The sequence below is a fragment of the Pseudophryne corroboree genome, chromosome 4, assembly GCF_028390025.1.
Source record: "Pseudophryne corroboree isolate aPseCor3 chromosome 4, aPseCor3.hap2, whole genome shotgun sequence".
Lineage (NCBI taxonomy): Eukaryota > Metazoa > Chordata > Amphibia > Anura > Myobatrachidae > Pseudophryne > Pseudophryne corroboree.
In genome coordinates this window covers 796,709,886-796,737,147 of record NC_086447.1, presented here as the reverse complement: position 1 = coordinate 796,737,147, position 27,262 = coordinate 796,709,886, and the positions used below count along the sequence as shown (strand labels likewise).

The following is a 27,262-nucleotide window of genomic DNA, read 5'->3' as shown; positions in this document are numbered from 1 at the left end:
AGATTTTCTTCCACTGCGCGTGAGTCCACACAGCGATTGAGGTGCATGGAAGACACACAGGGGCAGATTTATCAACAAGTGATCTACTTGTTATCAGTCGTTACGAATGATAAATGGTGCTCCAGCCAATCAGCTTCTAACTGTCATCTTTCAAACACATATCACTCGTTGATAAATCTGCCCCATAGTCTCAGAAATGTCTTGAAAATGGGCATTGTTGGGCGGTGTTAAAGGGGTGTTTTAGCAGACACCTGGCGGAGAGAGGAAGATATAAATGAATGAGAGTGTGAGCATTCTATTGTTAGGAGGTGTATGCTTACAAGAAACTTTCAGTGACTACAACATGCAACATGGAATTCTGTCAGGTTCCTTCCTGGTTCCGTATGATCACAAGATCAGCGTTCTAGAAGCTTCAGCACAAACATACAGCTCATATTGTTAAATAAAGGCAAATGCGTGTTATCAGGGGGCACTATACAAAGATAGAAGTTACACATTTATTCATGATTTTGTCAGGCCTATTTGTTAATACAGGTTGAGTATCCCATATCCAAATATTCTGAAATACGGAATATTCCGAAATACGGACTTTTTTGAGTGAGAGTGAAATAATAAAACCTTTGTTTTCTGATGGCTCAATGTACACAAACTTTGTTTAATACACAAAGTTATTAAAAATATTGTATTAAATGACCTTCAGGCTGTGTGTATAAGGTGTATATGAAACATAAATGAATTGTGTGAATGTACACACACTTTGTTTAATGCACAAAGTTATAAAAAATATTGGCTAATATTACCTCCAGGCTGTGTGTATAAAGTGAATATGAAACATAAATGCATTCTGTGCTTAGATTTAGGTCCCATCACGATGATATCTCATTATGGTATGCAATTATTCCAAAATACGGAAAAATCCCATATCCAAAATACCTCTGGTCCCAAGCATTTTGGATAAGGGATACTCAACCTGTAACTCATTAATAAACTGTACAGTGCAATTAGATTCTTTCTAAGCATTTACAATAAAAGTCAGATTCTGCAAATTACATAACAGGGTCACTTATATGCTTGTTTTCACTATGCCACTTTCATGAATTCTGACATACATTTTTTGCGTCAAAGGATTTGATATAACATGAGAAAAAAGGGACCGTTCCATATCTTGCTTTTCACTTTACCACAAATACAGCTTTATCAAAGAAAAATACTCTAGAAACCGTTTGATAAAAAAATAAATAAAAAAATGATAATCTCATTCCATCTTTGAAGCGGTTTCATTTATTTTACTACCCACTGTGAGCCTTATCAGAAGGCCAAGTATAAGAAGTTTCCTAGTTTATGATTAGGAAAGAATCTGATAGATTAGAAGACTCAATTGAAGTTGGACATAATAAGTATTACAGTATTACATGACATTAATCCTGCCATTCCATTACTTTCTCAATCATTGTGCACAGACTAATTATTCTGAAGCCAGCGATCAGGAGAAAATAGAAACATACTTACACTGGGCTGGAGTAATCTCTTTATTGCATCAACAAGGCAGACTCTGTACTGGTCCAGAAACAGGCTGACATTGAGAAGAGAACACAGTCTGGATTACAAAGGGGTTTGGCATTTTAATGATAATGAGGAAGAAAAAATATTAACCTAATTGTACTAATTTTACAGATGCAAAGAAAAACATAAGAATTCAGTTAATATCAGATCATCTGCTAGCTTGTAAATGATACAAACAACTTAGTATGTTTTTATATTACATTTGTAGATAAAAACAGGAAAAGCACAAAAACAGGACCTAAAGAGCTAGCACTCTAAATGGGAATCATGGACTTACAATTAGGTACACATCATGGCTACAGCACAGATCTAAGTTAAACTCTTTGATGTATGAATCAGGTTAAGTGCACAAGTGGGTTATGTAATAGCACATGAAGGACTCGCTATAGTAACATGTCATGAAGAGATGCGTTAGGTTAGCTATCTTTATAAATGGTTAGAACACAAAGCCCTCACCAGGAAAGACAGAGGTGAATAAAAAACAGGAGACGGTAACTCGCAACTAAAACCTTAGACTGAGATGGGGGTAGAATAAAACAACACCAGGAAAGTCAAGGCAAGTCTGCAATATCCCCAGCAGGCAAATTGGATGAAAGTCTCAGAAGTAATTCAAGAAGCCTCAGCACAGCTGCTCAACAACAACGCTGAGGTAAAAGATGTCATTCCCTGAAAATAGTTAGGGATCTAGCTACTAGGTCATAATACGGCTTATTCAAGAGCTTCGAGAGGTCATGACTTCTTACACTAATGCCAGCATATCGGTCAACAAGTTTGCTGAAATAAATGCAAATCCTGTTTTTAGAGGTGAATATATGGGTGAACTACGGTGTGGTAATATGTTAATTACGCTGTGCACATTCTGAGACACGCGCCTGTTAGTGATAAAAGAATGTGTGTTCGGTTTAACCCATTTAGTAAGACACACATGTATATTATTTAAAAAAATATTTTGTTACTAATATTATTTAGTGTTGTTCCCGGGACTGCCTGGAATTTTTTTTCTTACTAAGGGGGAGACATTCTAAGCCCTGGAGAGTGACAAAGTAGAGAGAGATGTACCAACCAATAAGCTACTAACTGCCATGTTAAAGGCTGTGTTTGAAAAATGACAGAAGCTTATTGGTTGGTAGTTTATTACTCTACTCTTTCCTCCTTTTCACCTCTTTTCTCCTCTATGATGAGCACTCACCACCCCACACCCTTTATTTTTCACTGATCTACCCCTCTTAGCTCATCTCTCTCTCCCATCTCATCTACTTCATTTTCTCACCTATTACCCTGTTTCTTTCTTCTCTGTCTGTCTCCCTCTCTCTCTTCACACCTCCTCGGTCTTCCTGTTTGTCACCCTCTCGCTCTCCTGCTCCTCTATGTATGAGTCTCTGGGGGTGATTCACTAAGGATTGCAAATGCAGAGTTGTTTGCAGCAGCTTTGCAATTGCAGTCCTTAGCAATGCAACTGCAGGAGGAAGTTCAACTGCATCGGCGGGCTGAGTGAGCCTAAGCTTTCTCAGCCTTGCCATCGCAGTGTGGCTTCCGAGGCCATGGTAACTGCATCTCGCGAAGTAGACTAAACTAATGGGCGCAATCGGGAAAAGTGCAGTTTGGACAGGTAACTAAGAGTCCTAAGAACCGCCCAGTCACGGTGAAAAATCAGATATGGGGAACTACAAGACAAGGCACCCAGATCCAACACTCTTCTAGCAGAGGCAATAGCCAGCAAGAACACCACCTTAAGGGAAAGCCACTTAAGGTCAGCTGAACTAAGAGGTTCAAATGGAGGCTCCTGCAACGCCTCCAAAACCACCGACAAGTCCCAAGGAGCCACAGGCGGGACATAGGGAGGTTGGATACGCAACACACCCTGAGTGAAAGTATGAACATCAGGTAAAGTCGCAATTTTTCTCTGAAACCACACCGACAAGGCAGAAATATGAACCTTGAGGGAGGCCAGACGCAGGCCTAAATCTAGGCCCTGCTGCAGAAAAGCCAAAAGTTTGGCTGTACTAAACTTGAAAGCGTTATAATTGTTAAGATACGCACCAAACAAAGTATGAATGCCAGACCCTATGGTAAATCCGAGCAGAAGCCGGTTTCCGGGCCCGCAACATAGTTTTAATGACCTCTTCAGAAAAACCCTTAGCCCTCAAGACGGAAGCTTAAAGAGCCACGCCGTCAAAGATAGCCGGGCTAGGTCCTGGTAGACACAAGGGCCCTGAACGAGGAGGTCTGGGCGTTGTGAAAGTAGAAGTGGACGCTCTGACGATAGGCCTTGCAGGTCTGAGAACCAGTGCCGTCTGGGCCACGCCGGAGCTATGAGAAGTAGATTTCCTTTTTCTTACTTGAACTTCCGAATTACCCTGGGTAGGAGTGACACCGGAGGGAACACGTACGGCAGCCGAAACCTCCACGGCACCGCCAGCGCATCCACGAATGCTGCTTGAGGATCCCTTGTCCTTGCTCCGAAGACCGGAACCTTGCGATTGTGTCGAGACGCCATCAGATCCACATCTGGAAGACCCTACCTTTCCACGAGGAGTTGAAACACTTCTGGATGGAGGCCCCACTCGCCGGCATGCACGTCCTGACGACTGAGAAAGTCCGCTTCCCAATTCAGGACTCCCGGAATGAATATTGCCGATATTGCCGGTAGATGGCGTTCTGCCCACTGTAGAATCCGTGAGGCTTCCTTCATTGCCAAACGGCTTCGAGTGCCGCCTTGATGATTTATGTAAGCCACTGTGGTGGCGTTGTCCGACTGTACTTGAACAGGACGGTTCTGAATTAAATGCTGGGCCAGGTTCAACGCATTGAAGACCGCCCGCAACTCCAGAATGTGGACCGAGAGTAGAGATTCCTCCTTGGTCCACCGACCCTGTAAGGAGTGCTGCTCCAGCACCGCGCCCCAACCTCTTAGACTGGCATCTGTCGTCAACAGGACCCAGCTGGATATCCAGAACGGACGGCCCCTGCACAATTGTTGGTCCTGGAGCCACCAGAGCAGCGACAGACGGACCTCCGGAGTCAATGAGATCATGTGAGACCTGATCTGGTGAGGCAGGCCGTCCCACTTGGCTAGAATCAGCTTCTGGAGGGGGCGAGAATGGAATTGAGCATACTCCACCATGTCGAATGCTGACACCATGAGGCCCAGCACCTGCATAGCCGAATGTATCGACACTTGCGGACGAGAAAGGAAGCAACGAATCCTGTCCTGAAGCTTCAGGACTTTCTCCTGAGACAAGAACAACCTCTGGTTGTGAGTGTCTAACAGCGCTCCCAGGTGCACCATGCTCTGAGCTGGGACCAGGGAGGATTTCTTCCAGTTGATGAGCCACCCGTGGGCTTTTAGAAACCGGACCGTCATATCCAGATGACACAGGAGAAGATCTGGGGAATTTGCCAGGATTAACAAGTTGTCCAGATACGGCAGTATCCTGACCCCTTGATGGCGGAGTACCACCATCATCACCGCCATAACTTTGGTGAAGACTCGCGGAGCCGTTGTTAAACCAAAAAGGTAACGCCCGAAACTGGTAATGGATGTTGCCAATAGTAAACCTCAGGTATTGTTGATGTGACACTGCTATAGGAATATGCAGGTAAGCATCCTGTATGTCCAAGGAGACCATGTAGTCCCCAGGTTCCAAGGCCAGAACTATAGAGCAAAGGGTTTCCATACGGAACTTGGAAATCTTCACAAACCTGTTCAATGCCTTGAGGTTGAGAATGGGCCGGGAGGACCCATTCGGTTTCGGGACTAGAAACAACGGAGAATAGTACCCCCGGCCCCTCTGAGCAAGAGGCACCTGTACTACGACTCCTGTATCCAGGAGGGTCTGTACCACCGAGTATAGATTTTTTCTGTCTGGCAAAATCGATGAGGGGGTCGGTTTTTGAAGGCAATGGCGTAACCTCGAGTGACGACATCCCGTACCCAGGCATCTGAAGTGGTCTTCAACCATTCCTGGGTATACCCTAGAAGCCGGCCTCCCACCCTGGGATCCCCCAGGGGGAGGCCCGCCCGTCATGCGGCAGGCTTAACATCTTGGCAGCTGGCTGACGGGCAGCCCAGGCTCTTTTGGGCTTCGGCTTACCAGGTTTGGAAGTGCGGGCCTGCTTATGGTACGCCTGACCTTTTGCTTTACCTGAAGGACGAAAGGGTCGAAAGGACGTACCTTTAGCCTTCGACACAGAAGGAGCGGTATTAGGTAGACAGGCAGTTTTGGCAGTAGCCAAGTTAGCCACTATCTTATTTAAGTCCTCCCCAAACAGAATATCTCCCTTGAAAGGGAGTACCTCCAGGGTTTTTCTAGAGTCCAGATCCACAGACCAGGATCTCAGCCACAATATCCGGCGAGCCAGGACTGACGTAGTAGAGGCCTTGGCTGCCAGGATACCGGCATCAGAAGCCGCCTCTTTAATATATCGAGAAGCTGTGACAATATATGACAAGCATTGTCTAGCATGCTCAGAGTAGATTTCAGCTTCTAACTCCAAGGCCCATGCTTCAATAGCCTCAGCAGCCCATGAAGCTGCAATAGCAGGCATTTGTGCAGCACCCGTGAGGGTGTAAATCACTTTCAGACAACCCTCCACACGTTTATCCGTAGGCTCTTTCAGAGACGTGACGGTAGTGACAGGTAGAGCTGAGGAAACCACCATCTTAGCCACACGTGAGTCCACTGGAGGAGGTGTTTCCCAATTCTTAGACAGCTCTGGAGCGAGGGGATAGCGAGCCAACATCCTCTTTTGAGGCACAAACTTCGTACCCGGGTTTTCCCAGGGTTCCTGACGAATATCCACTAGGTGATCAGAGTGAGGTAAAACCTGTTTAACCACCTTCTGATGCTTGAACCTATCTGGTTTCTTAGGAAGCACGGATGGCTCGGGATCATCCGTAATCTGCAGAATTAACTTAATAGCCTCCAAAAGGTCAGGAACATCCACATGTGAACTACCCTCCCCATCAGCCGTATCTGAGTCAGAACCTGTGGGGTCAGTGTAAGTGCCGTCCTCATCAGACGAGGTGTCAGTGACAGCAGTGGATTGTGAGGAGACGAGCGCTCGCTTAGAGGACCTCTTGGACTTAGGCGAGCGTTGGTCAGACTTTTTAGTAGTCAAGGACTGGTTCAACTTCTTTAATTGAGCAAATAAATCGTCCGACCACGGCGAGTTAGCTGCAGGGCCCACATACGGTTGTACCGGCATTGGGGGTCCCATAGTGGGTGTTAGTTTATGAACTAGCGTATGCAGAAGCGTGGAAAAAGCGGCCCACGGTGGGTCAGTATGTGCCTCCGTTGCCACAGTCCCACTGGGGGGCAAGGAGCCCCCAGAACCAGAGCTCACAGCTGCTATATTCTCCTCATATGTGCCTGTGGCTTCAGCAACACCAGCAGTGTGTTCCGCCCCAGAACCGTTACCCTCAGAAGCAGACATGATATAACTTGCAGTATGAGGTAACACAGTACAATTATCAGCAGCACAATATCCCAAACCCAAACCCCTGCGCAGTGTAGTCAGCACTAGCAGAGATAAAGGAGAGATATGGTGACCAAATCACAGAGAAAAATACGTAATACAGTATATCTTTGTGAAAATCCTATATTAGATGACACCTGACGCACCAAGCCCCCTCAGGTTATAGAATATAGGGATAGCAAGTTGAGTGAAAGACACGAGATGGACAACACTCAGCTATCAAATGCAAACACAGAAGGTCACAGTTTGTACAATGCAGAGGTTATTACAGACAATAATACTGCACTGGACTAGCTTACACAGCTATATAAGAGTAGATATAACAGTACACAGTAAGAACTGGATGTATATCACAGGGTAATTGTACTATAAAACCCTGACTAAATGCACTGTTTCTTAACTATCACTGTCTAAAAAGGCAGGTAGAATACTTAAGTGTCATGTAAAGGCACAGCGCTGACAACCAGGCGGCTTTACATAGGAGGATTTGCCCAAGCAGTCCCAGGAACAGTGAGCTGAGGGATAATGGCGCCGCAGACACTGACTGGGAGTGAGGAAAAGACAGATATGCAGCTCCAGGGCAGAAACATTTGCGGGAAATGGCGCCCTGGGGCTGGGGAGGGGGTTCAGGTATAAGCCTTATCCCCCTTGCAGACAAAACCACCGGGTACTGTGGGCGATATAAGAAGTGGTTTAGAGAGAAAACCTGACCTGCGCCCATGCCCTGGTGATCTAGTGTGATCGCCTGTACTGCCACAGTGTCCACCGCCAGCGCGCGCGGCCCGCCTCCCACTGACCGCGCTGGATCGCGATAAAGACCGGGTCCCGCGAGCAGGACCCACTTACCACCTCCCGAAGCGCGGCCACGCAATCCTGGAGAGCCCGAGCCGTGTGTCTAACATGCAGAAAACTGGAGCCTCCGCTGTAGGTACCCGGCAACCAGGGCTCGGGAGTGTACAGCGCCGCTGGGGAGAGCTGGAGCTACAGCAGTGAATGTCACAAAACATTTACCACCGCTGCTGCCCTTGAAGTCTTCACTTTTTACCTCATAAAAAGCTTTTCTCAGGGCTGTATGGAGCAGCCCCTCTGTTAAGTGCCTGCTTACTGCAGCACCAACTGACAAACTGAGCTCCTGTGCTGGGAGGCGGGGTGATATAGGAGGGCGGCGCTGTGCATTCTGGGAACAGTCAAAGCTTTGAGTCTGTTGGTACCTCGGGTCAAGATCCTACTCTACACCCCATTGTCCAGACTTGTGGAGCCCAGTGTACCCCGCAGCAGAAATAATAATTTTGGACTTGAGAAACTTGAACGTGCCGAGTGTCAAGCATCTGATTTTTCCTTTATTGCTCCTCTCCCTGGTGCTGCACTTATTCCGAACCCAGTGATATACACTGCTCAAAAAAATAAAGGGAACACTAAAATAACACATCCTAGATCTGAATGAATGAAATATTCTTATTAAATACTTTGTTCTTTACATAGCTGAATGTTCTGACAACAAAATCACACAAAAATTATCAATGGAAATCAAATTTATTAACCCATGGAGGTCTGGATTTGGAGTCACACTCAAAATTAAAGTGGAAAAACACACTACAGGCTGATCCAACTTTGATGTAATGTCGTTAAAACAAGTCAAAATGAGGCTCAGTAGTGTGTGTGGCCTCCACGTGCCTGTATGACCTCCCTACAATGCCTGGGCATGCACCTGATGAGGTGGCGGATGGTCTCTTGAGGGATCTCCTCCCAGACCTGGACTAAAGCATCCGCCAACTCCTGGACAGTCTGTGGTGCAATGTGGCGTTGGTGGATGGAGCGAGACATGATGTCCCAGATGTGCTCAATTGGATTCAGATCCAGGGAACGGGTGGGCCAGTCCATGGCATCAATGCCTTCGTCTCGCAGGAACTGCTGACACACTCCAGCCACATGAGGTCTAGCATTGTCTTGCATTAGGAGGAACCCAGGGCCAACCGCACCAGCATATGGTCTCACAAGGGGTCTGAGGATCTCATCTCGGTACCTAATGGCAGTCAGGCTACCTCTGGCGAGCACATGGAGGGCTGTGCGGCCCCGAAAGAAATGCCAACCGACACCATTACTGACCCACTGCCAAACCGGTCATGCTGGAGGATGTTGCAGGCAGCAGAACGTTCTCCTTGGCGTCTCCGGACTCTGTCACGTCTGTCACATGTGCTCAGTGAGAACCTGCTTTCATCTGTGAAGAGCACAGGGCACCAGTGGTGAATTTGCCAATCTTGGTGTTCTCTGGCAAATGCCAAACGTCCTGCACGGTGTTGGGCTGTAAGCACAACCCCCACCTGTGGACGTCGGGCCCTCATACCACCCTCATGGAGTCTGTTTCTGATCGTTTGAGTAGGCACATGCACATTTGTGGCTTGCTGGAGGTCATTTTGCAGGGCTCTGGCAGTGCTCCTCCTGTTCCTCCTTGCACAAAGGCGGAGGTAGCGGTCCTGCTGCTGGGTTGTTGCCTTCCTACGGCCTCCTCCACGTCTCCTGATGTACTGGCCTTTCTCCTGGTAGCACCTCCATGTTCTGGATACTACGCTGACAGACACAGCAAACCTTCTTGCCACAGAGCGTTGGTGTGCCATCCTGGATGAGCAGCAATACCTGAGCCACTTGTGTGGGTTGTAGACTCAGTCTCATGCTACCACTAGAGTAAAAGCACCGCCAGCTTTCAAAAGTGACCAAAACATCAGCCACAAAGCATAGGAGCTGAGAAGTGGTTTGTGGTCACCACTTGCAGAACAACGCCTTTATTGGGGGTGTCTTGCTAATTGCCTATAATTCCCACCTGTTGTCTATTCCGTTTGCACAACAGCATGTGAAATTGATTGTCAATCAGTGTTGCTTCCTAAGTGGACAGTTTGATTTCACAGAAGTGTGATTGACTTGGAGTTACATTGTGTTGTTTAAGTGTTCTCTTTATTTTTTTGAGCAGTGTATTACCACCTCACTTTGCTATACTGAACTAAATAGGAATGTTCACTCCCCTTCAGTCTATATTTACCACCCATTCACATCAGAAAGTATTATTCCACACTGTAACTGAATCATTTGAACTCTTCCATTACTGTGGAACAGTTGAATTCTCATCTTCATCTCTCAGCTGAATGCCCACCTACAGTATATAACAGCTTTTTACACAGAGGGTAAGAATATCTTACCACCTATCAAAACTCTGACCCTTTTTTCCTCTCCGCTTTAGTAACTGCACTTATTTCTGTCACACTGTCTTCTTCTCGTTTGCCGGTATAGTATATCTTTCCAACGCTTAACACAATTGTCATTCTGTTTAATCTTATGCAGCACAGGCTGGAAGAGGTTCTCGGATGGGATCTACCTCTTTTTCTGAATCATGCTCTTAAGTCTTCTTCCAGCACTGATAACGTTAGCATACTAAACATAAAACCTGCAATATTCTGCACGTATAACTGCTAAGTGTATTTGTGGTTGCAAATAACTTCTTGAAAAAGACACTCGAGTCTTACAAGTGTTTGGGAATGTGACCATGGAAATATATGAATGATTGGAGGATACAAACATCCCCTGAATGTAATCATGTATATACATGAATCTCAATCTTTTTTTTTTACAGTGGCTTTGTGAATAGACCTTGTTTTCATGTAAATGAGCTCAGACTGTAAAAATGGCTTACTATTCGGAAAATCAGACAATGCCATCCTTGCTCGGGGGAAAAAATAAAAAAGAATTTAATCAAGGCACCTACATTTGAGAGCTGGCACTGTACCTAGTTATACAGTTTCCTAAAGCTATGATCTTCGGACTGACAGAATAATACATAAAGAGTATCTGGACAGTGTTTATATCTTAGTGTATCACATTTACAGGATGAGTGCACCTTTGTGGACATTTAGGTGGCAACTGAGCTAAATGGTTTACTTGGCGAATATACCCCATAGCAGGCTGTATGTAACATTACCCTTTCCTGCAGAATCTTCACCTTAAGTAAGCTGATGTATCCAGTCCTCTGTCTACCCCCTGCCCTTCTGCCACAACATCTGGTCTTTGGGCCTAATTCAGACCTGATCGCTGTTGTGTGAAATCACACAGCGGCCGATTATCGAATGACTGCGCATGCACTGCAATGTGCAAGGGTGAGCCCAAACAGAGACAGAATGGTGCGAAAATTTTGATCACTAGGCGTACGCTAGTTGATTGACAGGAAGCAGACGTTTGTGGGTGGTAACTGGACGTTTTCTGGGAGTGTCAGGAAAAACGCAGGTGTGGCCAAGCGTTTTCTGGGAGGGTGTCTGACGTCAGCTCCGGCTCCGAACAGCCTGATTCTATCGCACTGTAGGAGTAAGTCCTGGGCTATGCGCAGACTACACAGACTGGAAAAATCAATAGATGGTGAGTGAGTTGTGAATGGATTTTCAGCTGTCCGCTGTCTGGCGAAGTTTTCACACGGCGTACGCATGCATTCGCACACTTGCATGGGGCGGGTTTTCACTCTATATGGCTGGTGACTATCTGACCGCAGACCTCTGCAAATTTGCAGAGGAGCGATCAGGTCTGAATTACAGTAGGCCCATTGTCAGCAACTGGCCTGCACTATCTTCTCAGAACCCAGTAATGTTTGCTGCAGTGGGACCTACTCACTTTACTTTCTATTTTGCATACTTTTCCCAACAAAAAAGCCCACAAAGGTTCAAAAAGAAAAACATTTTTACAACATGCAAACTCAGTAATAAAATAAATTTTGTGAAAACAAATATTTTATGAAAAAAGCCCATGTTATATACACTGTTGAATGTAAGTTAAATTGCATAATTAACGGTGATGATGCCATGCACACAGATAGTATCTCCAACTGCTTCCTCCTAGAATCCCTGTAAGCACTCCTGCACAAGATAACGAGCGGGCGGTTGCCAGGAGTAGTAAGGGGAAAAGATGTGATTCTCCAATGTAAAAGATGAAAAACATTGTAATTGCTACATGGTTACAGTGCCTGTAAGCTATACAGTATAAAGTAGACAACATACAGATGTAGTACAACTTTGTTACACACTTTTGAATAATGCAGTCAATAGAAATGGCTATACTGTAGGGCAATTGTAATTGGTTGGAATTTTCTACAGCAGTGGTGGGACAAGGTATTATCTCACCTAAGGCAAATGACCACTCTAATGCAATATGATGTCATCATGAAGTGAATGAAGGCCTGATTGAGAGGTAGTTACTATCTTTGACTTTTCCCCGCAGTTGTCCGATGGTGGGAGGACTGCGCGTGCACCGGAGAAACAGTACGCATGCCGGCCCTGTTTTTTGGGCATGCTGAGGCCACTGTCTGCATCTTCCGATTTACTGGCCTTGGCAGTGGGGTTTGGCCAGTCATTCTGAGTAAGCTTAGGCTTCCTCAGATAGACGATTGTCCAATGGTCACTACAAACTGCCTCCAGCAATCCAATACTTCACCATTTCTTACCAGGCAGACAGCTACTTGGAAAGCACAACTGGAGGAAATCGTACTCCAACATTACAAGTTTGTCTTTTCACTTGCCAAGCAACCCTACTTTACTTATCTAATATCCAGCCAGTCCTCTAACACCCAAAGCTGCTTTGTCATATTTAACTCCTTCATCTGCCCACAGACTCTATTCTCCATTTCCACCATCACAATTGAAGACTTTACCACTTACTGTAACTGCATGCCACCATTTCCTGCATTCCTCATTCACACTCTCCCATGTAACTGAAGACAATGTCTCTGTTCTGATCTCATATTATCATCCTATAGCCAGCACCTCAACCCTTTTACCTCTCAATTTCTATCTGCCTCTCACTCACTGCATGCCTTCCTCAAGCTCACATTCTCTTTTTATTCACTGACATAATACTATCTTCCTTTAAATGCATGCCATCACAGCAATCATATGGAAACTATCTCTTGGTCTTATTTCTCTTATCCCCCTGTCCTAGAAACTATTTAAATGACGTGTAGATTGCATTATCAACTGTCACAGCGTTCCTTATTGATGTTCTGCTATAGGGATTCTGCCACCAACATTCTACTGAAACTGTAAAAATGATCAAACAAATGATCAATGAACCACTTAAAGAGAAATCTACAGGTCACTACTCCATATTATTGAGAAGAGGCCTCCTCGTATCTGCCACGTCCTTGTAGTAATAAAGGCGTGTTGACATCATTTGCGCATTTCCATGTGTCTTCCTTTCCGTCTTCTGCAACAACATGCCCGAGTATCCCCTGATGGAGACTTTGCCATGGACATAGTGGAGCCACATATATGTACAACAGTATATTACACACCACTGTGTCACCACTGCTAGCCGTACTATATATTCCACTGCATGTATCTGCAGGTGCGTGGTCCAAACACCACACTCGCCTGAATGAACCTTCTGGCTGGATCTTTTCATACTGTATGTTTCTGCATTGTGTTGCACTAACCCTTTGTTGTCTCACATTCGGCGTTCTATCTGGTTAATAAACCAATCCTTGGTTATAGCCATTGTGTGGACTGACGTCCATCACACACCGCTGGTTCTACCAATACATACTTTTGGATCTTCCTGCAACTTCAACACCATTGATACAGTAAGTACCCCACTCAATTGACCTCCTAGACAGTTCTTTTCTAGTTCCCTTCGTATTTATTCAACTACTCATTTAATGCATCTATTACCTCTGGCACATCCTCCCTTCACAGCCACTTTCTGAAATGTCTACATATGACTCTATTGTCAGCCTTCTCCTTTCTTCAGTCACATCTTCCCTACCCTGATTGTTTCCTCATGATGTAATTAATTATTACTGTACTGCATACACAATGTTACTTCAAGTTTTTCACATACAAAACAAAGCTTATCAAATCCTTCCTCCTAGAATACCCATCTCCCCTCAAATCTTTTGCTCCCAATGGGGGTCATTCCGAGTTGTTCGCTCGCAAGCGGATTTTAGCAGATTTGCTCATGCTAAGCCGCCGCCTACTGGGAGTGAATCTTAGCATCTTAAAATTGCGAACGATGTATTCGCAATATTGCGATTACACACCTCGTAGCAGTTTCTGAGTAGCTCCAGACTTACTCGGCATCTGCGATCATTTCACTGCTTGTCGTTCCTGGTTTGACGTCACAAACACACCCAGCGTTCGCCCAGACACTCCTCCGTTTCTCCGGCCACTCCTGCGTTTTTTCCGGAAACGGTAGCGTTTTTTCCCACACGCCCAAAAAACGGCCTGTTTCCGCCCAGTAACACCCATTTCCTGTCAATCACATTACGATCGCCAGAACGATGAAAAAGCTGTGAGTAAAAATCCTAACTGCATAGCAAATTTACTTGGCGCAGTCGCAGTGCGGACATTGCGCATGCGCATTAAGCGGAAAATCGCTGCGATGCGAAGATTTTTACCGAGCGAACAACTCGGAATGACCCCCTATGTCTACAACACCACAATTTTCCTAGTCTTCCAAACCAGTTGCAATGGTGTCACCCTCTGACCCCCAACCCCGATCTGAACTTTGATCTATATTTACTCCTCTTTCTTCACTACTTCTCAAGAGCCTATAAGATGTTTCTTTCCTACTCTTTGTTTCCTTTTCTGTACGTAGTTTGTCAATCTTGTATTTCCTTGTTTTACATATGTTCTGTTTCCCCCACAGTCTAGCACTGTGACAATAATAATAATAATAATGATGATGATGATGATGATGATGACGACGATGATGACGATGATGATGATAATAATGGTACAAATACTGAAAGCGAAATAGCACAACATACATTTCTTGTCTTTTATTACAGAAAAATTTAATAACTTTTAAAGGTTTCTCAAACCATACACATTTCTCCAATGGTCGCCTTTCATACTCTCAACTATGCAGTGCACAGTAAGCTTGAACAAGCCCTTGATTTCAAATAATAATAATAATAATAATAATAAAAACATTAATATGTTGACCAAATTAACAAACATTAAAAAAAATAACAACATTTGTTATGATAAAAAAGAAGATTAATTTCCCTATTAAATAATCAAAATTTTTCTAAAAATTAGATCTAAGATCATTAATACTTGCTGCAGTTAATGAATTGTATGGTACAAAAAAAAAAAGCCATTAGTCGACCGCTTGATTTTGCAAATTGGATGAGGTGCTGTGGGTATCATGAACAAACTAATATGGCAAAAGCCAGAGTTGTTTTGATATTTGTGTGAAGAGCAAATTTAACTCTAAATCTGTTGGCAAGACCTTGCTTCACCCACATAATCTGGAAAACATCCATATGCGAGCCTTGTCTAAGCCCCTGAGAAGACTGTTGCCCTCCTGCTCATGTCCGCCAGCTCTCTGATCTGACTTTCATACTTAATCTGGTCTAATCCTACCAAGCATTAACTTCATCTGTGCAATGAAACCTGTAGTATCTACTCTAATATTTGGTGAGGAAGGCATTTACTAAATTACTTCCTGAAATCATATGGTGTTGTTTAGCTCTTTATTTTAATCAGATGATGCATCTCGGGGACACATTAGCAGCGGTTTATCTAGAAACCAGGGTTTGTCTTTTTATGAACAAAGAACCTTCCCGATATTACACCAGTCCGTCCTGAACGGTTTCCATGCGACAGATGCAAACACAAACAGAATTATAGTGACTAATGGGCTTCACACTATTAAGCTTGCCCAAGTTGATGTATTAAATGCCAAAAAATAAAAATGATACAATGACATATTTTACAGGCAGGGTATAGCATACCATCGTGAGCAATATTACTGGAAATACAATTCTCCTTTCAAAACAAAAATAAAATAGTACATTTCATTGATTTAATTTGCTGCTTATATTTGTTTTCTAATTCAATACATTCAATTTCAATCAAATTGCATTTTGCAATTTTTTCAATTTATTTTGGAGATAGTAATCCTTCAAGTTATACCTGAAAACAATCTTTTTAAAGGACATTTTTCATGGTATTGGGATCCTTAAACAAAGTATTTCATGCAAAAATAAAACATGGACTCCCATTGGTGCTGCGGCACGTTAGCTTGATCAGTTTTTACCTATCAAACCCCAAAGAATGGAAAAATTCTAGTCCATGCAATCATCATATGTAAACCACAAGAAGAAAGATGAACATGACAAAATGCTTGATTAATGCTATTTCTGACAATCCTCTGAAATAATACCTGTTCTCTTAATTGCATGTTACAATACGTCGTAGGATGATTTATACAGAGAATAAAGACTATGATACAATGTTCCTCCCTATTACCTTGCTGTTAATAACTGTCTACTTAAGTTCAGCAGTCTTCAGAAATATCAGATATAATTTGCCTCTGATCTCACCCGATTGACGTGTACAAGTTGTGAATTTGGTGAAAGGTCTTGTATGCATTTAGAGCACTTTAAATAGCGATTACAATTCAAAATAAGACCACAGATCACTCAAAGACATTTTGTTATATGTGAATTATTCGGGACCCCACTTAAAAAAGCTTTTGTCACAACACATTGTTACAGCCTGTGTACGGTTCCTAGACAACATTATTTTGGCGATCACTTGTATGCAAAAAAAAAAAAAAAGCACAACCGTGCGCTAATATCAATAGTCAGATCTTTAGTAACAAGTAAGCTAATTGAGCTGTTTGTGTTGATAAACTCCCTTTTCCTCCAGACTGTTCCTCCCTGAACCATAATTATTTGCAATTTGCTTAAGTCGTCCATTTACGGATACGTCAAGCATGAAACAGAGGCAATTTCACAAAATGGAAATGCTTCTCAAAATCAATCTTCAGGAAATAATGTGGTAGAAGTTACTCTCTGATAGAAGACTACCTCATGACTGTCACATAGAGATGAATATTAATTTGTTGAGGTTAAGACGGTTTAGTGCTTCATTTGTTGACTTTGTTCAGCCGTCAGAGAGCAGAGCAACGCAATTATTTCAACAAATCTATCCCCCCCCCTCCTTACATGAGTTACCATTTCTATGTACTTACCAGTCAGCACACATAACAATGTCAAAATGTCCTTCCAGTTGAGAGACATCTGTCTCATTATCCCATCGTAAAACGCTAAAAGAGGGGGGGGGGGAAATCACAAAAAAGTAATTTTAATATTTAGCATTTTTAACAGCAGAGATGTTTTGATGACATTCACTTCAGTAGTGTTAAAAGCAAATAGGATATTTGCAAACAAATCGTACTGTATGACCAGTTTTAACAGGTCCTTAAGGAATCAAGTGATAAAGGGCCTGATTCTGTTGTACCCTGATGCATTCACAGCTGCGTCTTCGCATGCAGCTACTGTGCAAAAATATTCAAACGCTGCAGATGCCGGGACTTGTATTGAGACATCCCCAGGCGGCATCGCAAATACTATTAGATGCATGCAAAGACGCAGTCTTAGTCGCAGATGCTTCGATAACCTGAGTAGCCCTTAGGTCTCGCAGAATGGGCACATGTACTGAGATGCCGGCGCTATGTTTTCCACCCCAAAAATAGTCATGATACGCTTGCGTTTTTCCACCACTCCTGTTACCTCCCCAAAAAACTTCCTGACTGACATTGATAATGTCTCTTTCCACGTGCACAGCACGACTTAGAGGCATGCGCAGGTTAACAATAATCGTTCAACTCCGTAAGTATCAGCATTGCGAACAACTCTAAATCAGGCCCAAAGTACGGAAGAGAGTTATTTTTGTGTGTCCTAACACTGTTTAATGAATCTTCCCATTTAGAACCTGCAGCCAAAAACTAAAGCTCATAAAAGCTTTGAATAGGTGGGAGGAATGTTTACACTAAAGGCATCAGTCATTGCACTTTATTTCAATGCCACTCAACTGTGTTAGTTAGCTATCAGATTAAAAATAACCGTAAGCAGAGGTATTTTGAAAAAATCATCTTCAGTGACTGACTCGAAGATCCTAAAGAATAGCTCCACTTTCACTTCACTATGTGGCTCTGGCAGCTATAACAATTTTCTCTACATGATACAATCACGTATTTTCAACAGTTAGCTACCAAGGCTCAAAATGTGTCTCTGCGCTGCAGAAATAAAACAGAAAATCAGATAATAATTTTTCTGTATAAAAAGCACCTGGTTAATGCCACTGAATTTTAGAAAATGAGTAATTTTGTTTAAAAGAAATAAAAATGGATTTTATGCAGATAACTTGATGCATAAGTTCAGTCTGCAATTTGGCAACGCACACATTTTATGATGCGGCAAAAGACTGGTAACTGCGCAGGTTGGCAGAACTGATCCTTTTGATGTAATGCATAGCGTTAATGGAGGATAAAAATCTTTTCAGATATAGGAGCTGATATAGGTATAGATATAGGTGGACGCAGTTCGCTTCACTGCTGTTACTTGGAGTAGTATGTAAACTATCTGATTTGCGTACTCCTATAAATCAAGTCCATGGTTCTTGAGGCGGGATGCATCATTGCTTGGAGTGATACAGTGGAGGAGAGAGATAACGCACCAACCAACCAGCTCCTGTCATTTTTCAAACACAGCCAGTAAAAAGACAGGAGCTGATTGGTTGGTACTTTATCTCTCTCCACTTTATTGATACATATGCCCCCTGAAGTGCTTAATGAATAACTATATTTTGCCCTTGTTTATCCAATGTCAGTGTGGCTGTATTTTCACAAAAATATCTTATAATAATCTGTGAATTACAAACACATACAGTATATTACACATACTTAAAGCAAATAATTGTATTCATATATGTTTTTGTTCAAAAATTGTGGGCCAGATTCAAAGATACACACACACACACACACACACACACACACACACACACACACACACACACACACACACACACACACACATATATATATAAAATCAAAATAAGTAAATAGTGCTAACCTGATATACTAGCTTCAATTATGTGGTGGTGCACTTCTGTTTGGCCACATATTTTATTATAGGCAAAACCAGTGCTGGTGAATAGCAATCACACTAACCATTATTATTTTTATTTGGCCCTGGACCAACAACTCATGGCACCCCTACAAGTGCCCAACGATACCCAGTTTATCTTACATGGGATAAAACTTTGTACCTGTTTTTAACACAACAAAAAGGATGAAAATACAGCAGAAACAATATAAATGCTGAACAAACACTAGCTTTTTTGTGTTATAATCCTTTAGTACCACCAGTGGCGTAGCTATAATGGGAGCAGTTGCTTTGAGGCCCATCTTCCTGCACACAGGTTTATAAACACCTAGGGAGAAATCCATGTGCAGCACTCATTCCCTCCACACAGTCCCCTCTCCCCCTACTTTTAGCCATCATGTGAATGTGAATGCACGGAGATTAGAAAAAGCCCAGGCAAAGTTCCAGAGTCTTTACTATACTCAGCAGTAGCGTAATGTTTAACAGTAAAAGTTGGCTGGAAATCCACTGCAGGCACAACATGTGGTCTGCTCTAGGTGCAGGTTCCCACTTGACCCAGGAGCCAATGAGCACCACACACCCATAACCGATTATAGATATACCTCTCATTTGGCTAATGCCATTGAAAGTGGTTGATGAATATTATAATATGGGGCAAATGACTATGATGGAAGGAGATGATTGTGATGTGAAGATGAAGAGAATTGAGGATGTTAATGCATTAAAATGATAGGCAGTAGTAAGACTGTCTCCAGGGTAGTACCGGGAATGCCATTCTGGTGAAATGCTGCAGAGATATCTCTCTAGAAGTAGTGAGGTCCCACAAAGTTCTAGGTATGCAACTAAGTACCATCTCTGCTTCTTAGGCACTCCTCCCCTGATGGACTTCTTTCACCATAACTAAGATATACTTGCGAGTTCTACTGCCTTTACAATCAAAAGAGGAGAGACCGTATTGGACCTAATCAGTTCTAAATAGCCAAGTAGTCAATGAAAGGGTAGTGTCATTTGCTGCAGTCTTGATTCAGGAATAAGAACTGAATAATTCAAAAAAAATGTACAAAAAAAAACTATGGGGGTAGACATCACTCATTTGTTTAAAATTAAGCCAAAGCAATACTTCACATTACTAATTAATTGCCTATTTGATTCAGAGCGCTCACTGTATATATTTAGGTGTTTGTTGTTCATAAAGCTTGAATGCTGAAGGCTCTAGGTGTTACATTGATCATTCAAAGAATAATAACAAGGCCAGCAAGTTACAGTGTTATAACATTAGAATTGTGGTTATAGAGATGAAGCTTCAGTGAACATGAGACAAATCGGCTCCTCCTCCCATATGGTACCTGCTGGCCTTTGTAAAGCTTCAATCCATAATTAAGCCTTATGTAATTGTCCATGACCATGCTGACTCTTTGTACAGGATATACTGTAGTCACATAGGTGATCCATTTAACAGCTGGAAGTTGTAACCAGAGGAGAACTTTACAAAGAAACCTGGTGACAACATAAGCTCTGGAGCACCTGCTTTATCAATTGCTGCATCACTGACATTTTGGGTCTCTTTGTCTCACATATTTCTTAATAAAGCCTCTTTTCTCCATGCTCCAACTTTTTTTTTTTTTCTAATAATGGTCATTTAGGAAAGCGTAAAAGTCTGGCTTTGCCTCTGGATTTTGTAGCAATAGGTCAGAGCCTTTTGCGGAAAAAATACGGAAAAGTTCATTAAACTGTGGCCCCAAAATTACATGGGTGCAAAATATTGGTAGGGTGTTAGGCTATTATGGGACGTGCAGTGAGGTAAATGGCTCAGGACGCACTGCCTAGTACCAGAGCCAGATTTACACACAATATATGAGCCAAAGGATTCATGTGGTCATTATACGCAGGTGCAGCAGTTTATAATGCTGAAAATTTGGGAAGTTTTGATCAGAGATGTGTGGGAAAGATAAGCAAGTGAGGCACTGCCTCACCTGCAATAGACTTTTTACTCCAGATATTTGACCATAAAAATCATTACAATAATAAAAATAAGATATTTATAATATATTATTTGTATTTCTCATATACATTATATAGTCAAACCTCTGGTGTAAATGTTAGTGTTGCAGGAAAGGCTCCGCCTCACCCCACCGCACGCTACTGGCTTGATGAATCTGCCATGTTACGCACATACATGCAAAAACTAGAATGTGATTCAAAGGGCCGGATACAAAGGATATCGCATCCGCTATCTCCCGTCTAAAGTGACGGAAGATCGTGGGGCGATATGCAAATGTGCCCCGTTATCGCGCTCATTACAGTTTGGTTTAGGTGCATCAAGCGCCTAAACCCGACTAAAGTAATGGGCACAATCGTGAAGAGACCCATTTGGGCACCCAAACGGATCTCTTCACACGCATTTCAGCTTGCTACCTCAGGGGGAGGGACGGAGGGTGAAAGATTTGAATCTGGCCCAAAAAGTAGAAAAGACACAAGTAGAGTAGACATTCCCTGCGGCAGACAAAGAGCTTTTTCCTATGCTGCAACAAAACTGGGTTTTTGTACATGTTTTGAAGTTGAGGAAGCCTGATTTCGAAGATACTGCAATAGCACCTTACACAAGAGAGAACATATCTAGCCATATTCTGACTGATGTAATAAACTCTGCCCTCTACAAAAGTGACATTTAATTAAAATAGCCCCAATGTCACCTCTTTCTCACAATTTTGGAAAATAAAGTCTTAAAGTGGTAATAGGGTGCAGTTCTGTTTCATCATACACATCTTTACCCTGCAATACATCATACAAGTTTGCTCTATCAATTGTACCAGCAAAAAAGTATTCATCACCCACATATTTTGCAATCAAATGACCTTTAATATAAAACATTTTCTTTGATCTTAGATAAAAAATACATCAAAGTAAATTCAAGTTAATGTAGCCCCATGTTTACTGTGCTATGTAGTGCTGTTCTCTGGCAACATCCTCTAACATCTGTGTATCAGTTTCAGAGGCATAAGCTCACTCATCTCCTCATAGTGAATAGGTGCCAAAGCACACGCAGGTCTAGATACAGTATAAGACTCTGAAGTGTAATGCAGACACAGGCATTGTAGCACATTAAACAATGATATTTATGACATCGTTACTCTTCAGCACAGTTTTTGCATCTACAGGGGTGGAATTTGGGCATACAAGTGTAGGACAAGTTCAGTAAGTGTGTGTTCAAGCAGGGGCTTGACGGCTGGTGCATTAATAAGTGATGATGATGATCACTTTCTAGCCACTGGGTGTAAGTGTACACACTTGTATGCCTGACATACGTCAGGCTTAAATGCCATTGTTCCAGAGTTGGATCTTGAGATGCCACTGACTGAACATATAATTCACTAATAAAGCTTTTCTTTGCTTTTTCATTTAGATTTGGAGCGCAAATACATCCAGCTCTATATTAGCACCATAGTATCAAAACAGTAACTTAATGAGTGAACTAATAACCGTTTTTACATAGTGTAACAACGAGGGTTCCTCCACTCGCAGCAGCAGCAGCAGCAGCAGCAGCAGCAGCAGCAGCAGCAGCAGCAGCAGCAGCAGCAGCAGAAGCCTCCCATATGGAGGCTGTACTGCCAGATTTACCAAGCTCTGAAAAGCAAAGCATTCTGGAACTTGTATCTGGCTGTTGATGTCATTTCTAGATTGTGTTACCCTGTGTTACCTAGCTGATTGGCTACAATTCTCAGATTTTTTGGGGGTGAGAAGGATCCCTCCCCACCAGTTGAGGGTTGCAGAGAAACAGACATCCATCGGCACATGTGCAGTAGTGCGACTGAGGGGGGTAAGGCATAAATGAATGTGATCTCAATGCACTCACATTACTTCTCACTATTACCAAGAAGGGTCCCAATCGTAGAACTTATCACAGCGACTAAAACGTCCCAATTTGTAAACCAAAAAGTATCCATTTCCATTTATTTCCCCTGAAGACACTGAGGGGCAGATGTATTAAGCCTGGAGAAGTGATAAAGCAGTGATAAACAGAAGGTGATAACGCACCAGCCAATCAGCTCCTAACTGTCAATTTAAATATTGGAATAGATTGGCTGGTGCGTTATCACCTTGCACTTATCACTGCTTTATCACTTCTCCAGGCTTGATACATCTGCCCGAGTGATAGTTTTGTGCATATCAATAATAAAAATAAAAAAAACTATCAAAACCCATATAGCTCCATCAAAGGAGTGTTCCGTAAGCTTTATTTTGAACACAAATATTGTTAAATATCCATATGGGATGTGACAGTGTCCAAGTGTTGCTGCCATGCATTGGTGCAGCAGACAGCAAATAAAGATGCCAACATTTTTTGAATAAAGATGTTTTTGAAACGAGCAGCCAGCTAAGTACCCAAAGCTGGAATCTAAGCCTCATGGACCAAAAAAATTAAAACTGACAATAGTAATCTGAGCTTTGGCATTGTGTTTATTTTCAATAAAATCCTCTATCTCCCATCAGAATCAGCGTGTAACCGAATTCCAGCTCAGTTAACAAAATGCATTTAATTCTCTATATTTTATTGCAACAGAGTCTATTTATTCTTAGACTGAAGCATGAAATGTTAACATATATAAAAACATGACCACTTTCAGTTAAAATATATAAACATTAGGAAAGTTGAGCAATATTTTAATTGGAGATTAATAACACCCAGTAAACAAAATTATGTCCTTTGAAAACATAATCTTGCTTCCCAGCATGAGGTTGAAATCTATTATTCACTATAATGCGCCTGTTTCTCCATATATTGAAATACACTCAAATAATGTCAAGTGACCTTAAGGCTTACATTAATGTAAATCAGTACTGGGTAGGAAATTTGCTCCTGATTGATATTACAAAGATTGGATCTGAAACAAGAGCGTTTATTGAAATGCACAAAAAAGAAATAAAATTGTATATATATATTTTTCTGAAATGTTAGGAAGCTGAAATTTAAAATAGGTATTCTTCAGGTCGGAAATAGTAAAACTACGTAATTAGTATTTTACTAAACCTCCCCTAAGGGGATGAACAAGGGGTTGACATGATGACATCATCACCGATGCGTAGCTTGCATTGTGTGAACGATAACGCCCAAACAGACAATTGGATCAAAATTTGGATTGCACCTCCAGTGGGTAGAATGTAATGGACTACAAAAATGGTCCTGTCACTTTTTCCCGTATCTGCTATAGGTGCTCCTCAGGTAACGCCAAGAAACTTGGATTCATATTTACTTACATTAAGGGGTGTATTCAATTGCAGTCGAAAACTGCCGTCTGTTGAAAAGACGGCAGTTTTCGACTTTTTAAGGTCGAATCCTGATTCGACCTATTCAAAGCTTTTCGACAAGTCGAGGCATTCGACTTGTCGAAAAGCACGTGGATTGGCGGAATAGCTGCCGATCCACGTGTTGATGTCGAAAACGGGGCCAAATCTGACAGGTTTTGCCCCATTTTCGACCATCTCAATCCGACATCAAATTGATGTCGGAATGAGATGGACCCAGAGGAGGCGAGGGGTGGGGGGGGAGCTGCAGGGAGACGGGGGGACAGCCAGCGGACATACAGGAGATCAGCGCTATAATCAGCGCTGCAGCTGGATGTCACTCAGCCGACCGACCTCACAGCAGCTTCCGCCCGGCTCCAGCAGCATGCTGGAGCCGGGTGGAAGCTGCCGTGAGGTCGGGCGGCTGAGTGACATCCTGCTGTAGCGCTACTCTGTAGCGCTGATCTCCTCTGGCTGCCGCTGGCTGTCCCCCCGCGGTTCGCCCCCCTCTCCTCCTCTGCGTCCCATCTAAATTCGACTTTGAAAAGTTGAATTTTATATGGGATTGAATAGCGATTGTCGGATCCATTCCGACAAATACATGTCGGAATGGATCCGACTTTAATTGAATATACCCCTAAGACATCTTAACTTTACATCTCTATAGATTTACCAATAGGATAGTATAGTTATATATATATATATATATATATATATACCCAAATGTGTGATAAAAGCACATGTAAAGTAATAAGCGGCAGTACGGATGGTGTAATGGTTAGCATTACTGCCTCACAGCACTGAGGTCATGGGTTCGATTCCCACCATGGCCCTAACTGTGCGGAGTTTGTATATTCTCCCCGTACTTGCGTGGGTTTCCTCCGGGTACTCCGGTTTCCTCCCACAATCCAAAAATATACTGGTAGGTTAATTAGCTCCCAACAAAATTAACATTAGCGTGAATGTGTCTGTGTACATGTGGTAGGGAATATAGAATGTAAGCTCCACTGGGGCAGGGACTGATGTGAATGGACAAATATTCTCTGTACAGCGCTGCGGAATATGTGTGCGCTATATAAATAACTGGTAATAAAATAAAATAAAAATAAGATATTTGTCCCAGGTTTTTTAACTATGTGATTTAAATCCCCAGGAAATGTCTGTTTCCACTAAACAGACTTGAGTAGAGTTCGGCCTTTGAGTCAAAGCCAGATAAGGGGTCCAGGGGGTATTTGTGTGTGAGAGAAGGGAGTGCTCCACCCATAAAGGTCATTTTGGGTCTTTAGGGCTTCAGCCTGAAAGCAGGCTAATTAGTGTCTGCACCTGTAAGAGGCTGATATAAAATGTCTCAGGGCTTGGCTCAGGTTCTCACTACCAACGGAAAACCCTGGACTGGTTTGCAGTTTTCCTAGGTGCTATGTGTTTGGTGGTGCCCATCCACCCTAGGAGAAGGCACCCCCTAACAAGATCTACTCACTATATATATAATAAATAACACATGTTTTTTTCTTTTAGATCAAATCTTCTTTCTTCTCGCCCAAGTGTAATAAATGGGGAACGTGTGCAGGGTCTTTATTTCGTAAGTAATTCTACTGAATCCACTAATGATTGAAAGTACCATGCATTTATAACAGCCTAATGAATGAAAATATGTTCTCGTTTTCACGTGTACTAATATGATTTTCAATGTGTCAGAATATAATTACAGTGCCCATTAAAACTCAACTTGTCGCATTCTCGTGACTTTTCAATTATCCATCCTTCATGTATTGAACTGATCACTAAAAGATTTCTCAAGTGGAATAAGACAATAATTATAATTTCGAAGAAAGGTAAAAAAGAAAAAAATGTAGAAAAAAAAAATGACATTAACAAAAGGGATTTTCCAAGTGTTTACCAACATAGTCCTAGATTTACTATCAATAATAATGGGGGGGATTATTTATGTAACAAAGCTCTAACCAATACAGTATACTGAACATACAGACTTTTGCATTAAGAACATAGGCTGTGTCTTATTGTGCTATCACTTTAGTTTAGAAAAATAAATCTATCAGACTTTAACCCTTATCCCTTAAGCTCAAATTACTATATCCCCTGCTGTAATAGACATATATCCTGCTTTCAGAGCAAGAGAGAGACTGGACAGTTATCTGACTACTGAGTTGAGTACTGAAGTATCTTTGTAGAGTTGTGCACTGGGGCAAATGTAATCAGGATTTAGCTAGGAAAGAACTTCCCAAAAGTAGTCAGATTAATTAATAAAAATTTAGTGGATGGGGCATTAAAATATAAATACAAGGACCTGACAAGCCACTTTATAGGAGAAACACCAAATGACAAGTATCATATAAATCATAGCAACCGGTCAGTCATGAGGTATTGGCCGGAAATTGGTTTATGTTATCCTGAACTGTGTGTACAGAAAAAATGCGTATACATATCCACATGCAGACCTGTATGCATCATGTCATGCCTTGAGGGGGAAACGCATCATTTCTGGTGGTGGGTTTCCAAATGTTTTATTTTAGAGTGATTTTCGCCAGCCTATGAAGGATGCATAATTACAGATGGAGCCAGGCTCACTGAGCATGGCTACATTGCAGGATCGACGCTCCTATTCAAAGTGAGTGGACCGCGTGTGCGTCTACGATGCACGCGCGCCCTGTTCGATCCCAGCTGTCCGTCTTGCTGGGCACACACAGGCACAGATGGAGCCGCGATTAGCGTGGCTCCATCTGTAGCATGTAACACGGTATAGTCCTTCCCAAACTAAGTGCAGTTTATGTAATACAGTACTACAGACATATGCAGGCACAATGATCATAGTAAGTCACTTACCAGATTTTCTCTCTGGTTCAGTGATTGAGCACTCAGATCCACACCCACAGCAGACTTGGGGGGTAATTCAGACCTGATTGTAGCCGCAAATTTGTTAGCAGTTGGGCAAAACCATGTGCGCTGCAGGTGTGGCAGATATAACATTTGCAGAGAGAGTTAGATTTGGGTGGGTTA

The 27,262-nt window shown here is 42.6% G+C and overlaps 1 protein-coding gene across 1 annotated transcript in view; it reads right to left on the bottom strand.

Moving 5' to 3' along the window:
• The window catches only part of CAMKMT (calmodulin-lysine N-methyltransferase), a 984,732-nt gene that overhangs the window by 91,441 nt on the left and 866,029 nt on the right, over window positions 1-27,262 (bottom strand). The window contains exons 8-9 of the mRNA XM_063918373.1: window positions 17,050-17,124; window positions 1,510-1,573 (exon numbers count right to left, since the gene is read on the bottom strand). Coding sequence (XP_063774443.1) covers window positions 1,510-1,573; window positions 17,050-17,124 — 139 coding nt within the window. The remainder of the gene's footprint in view (window positions 1-1,509; window positions 1,574-17,049; window positions 17,125-27,262) is intronic.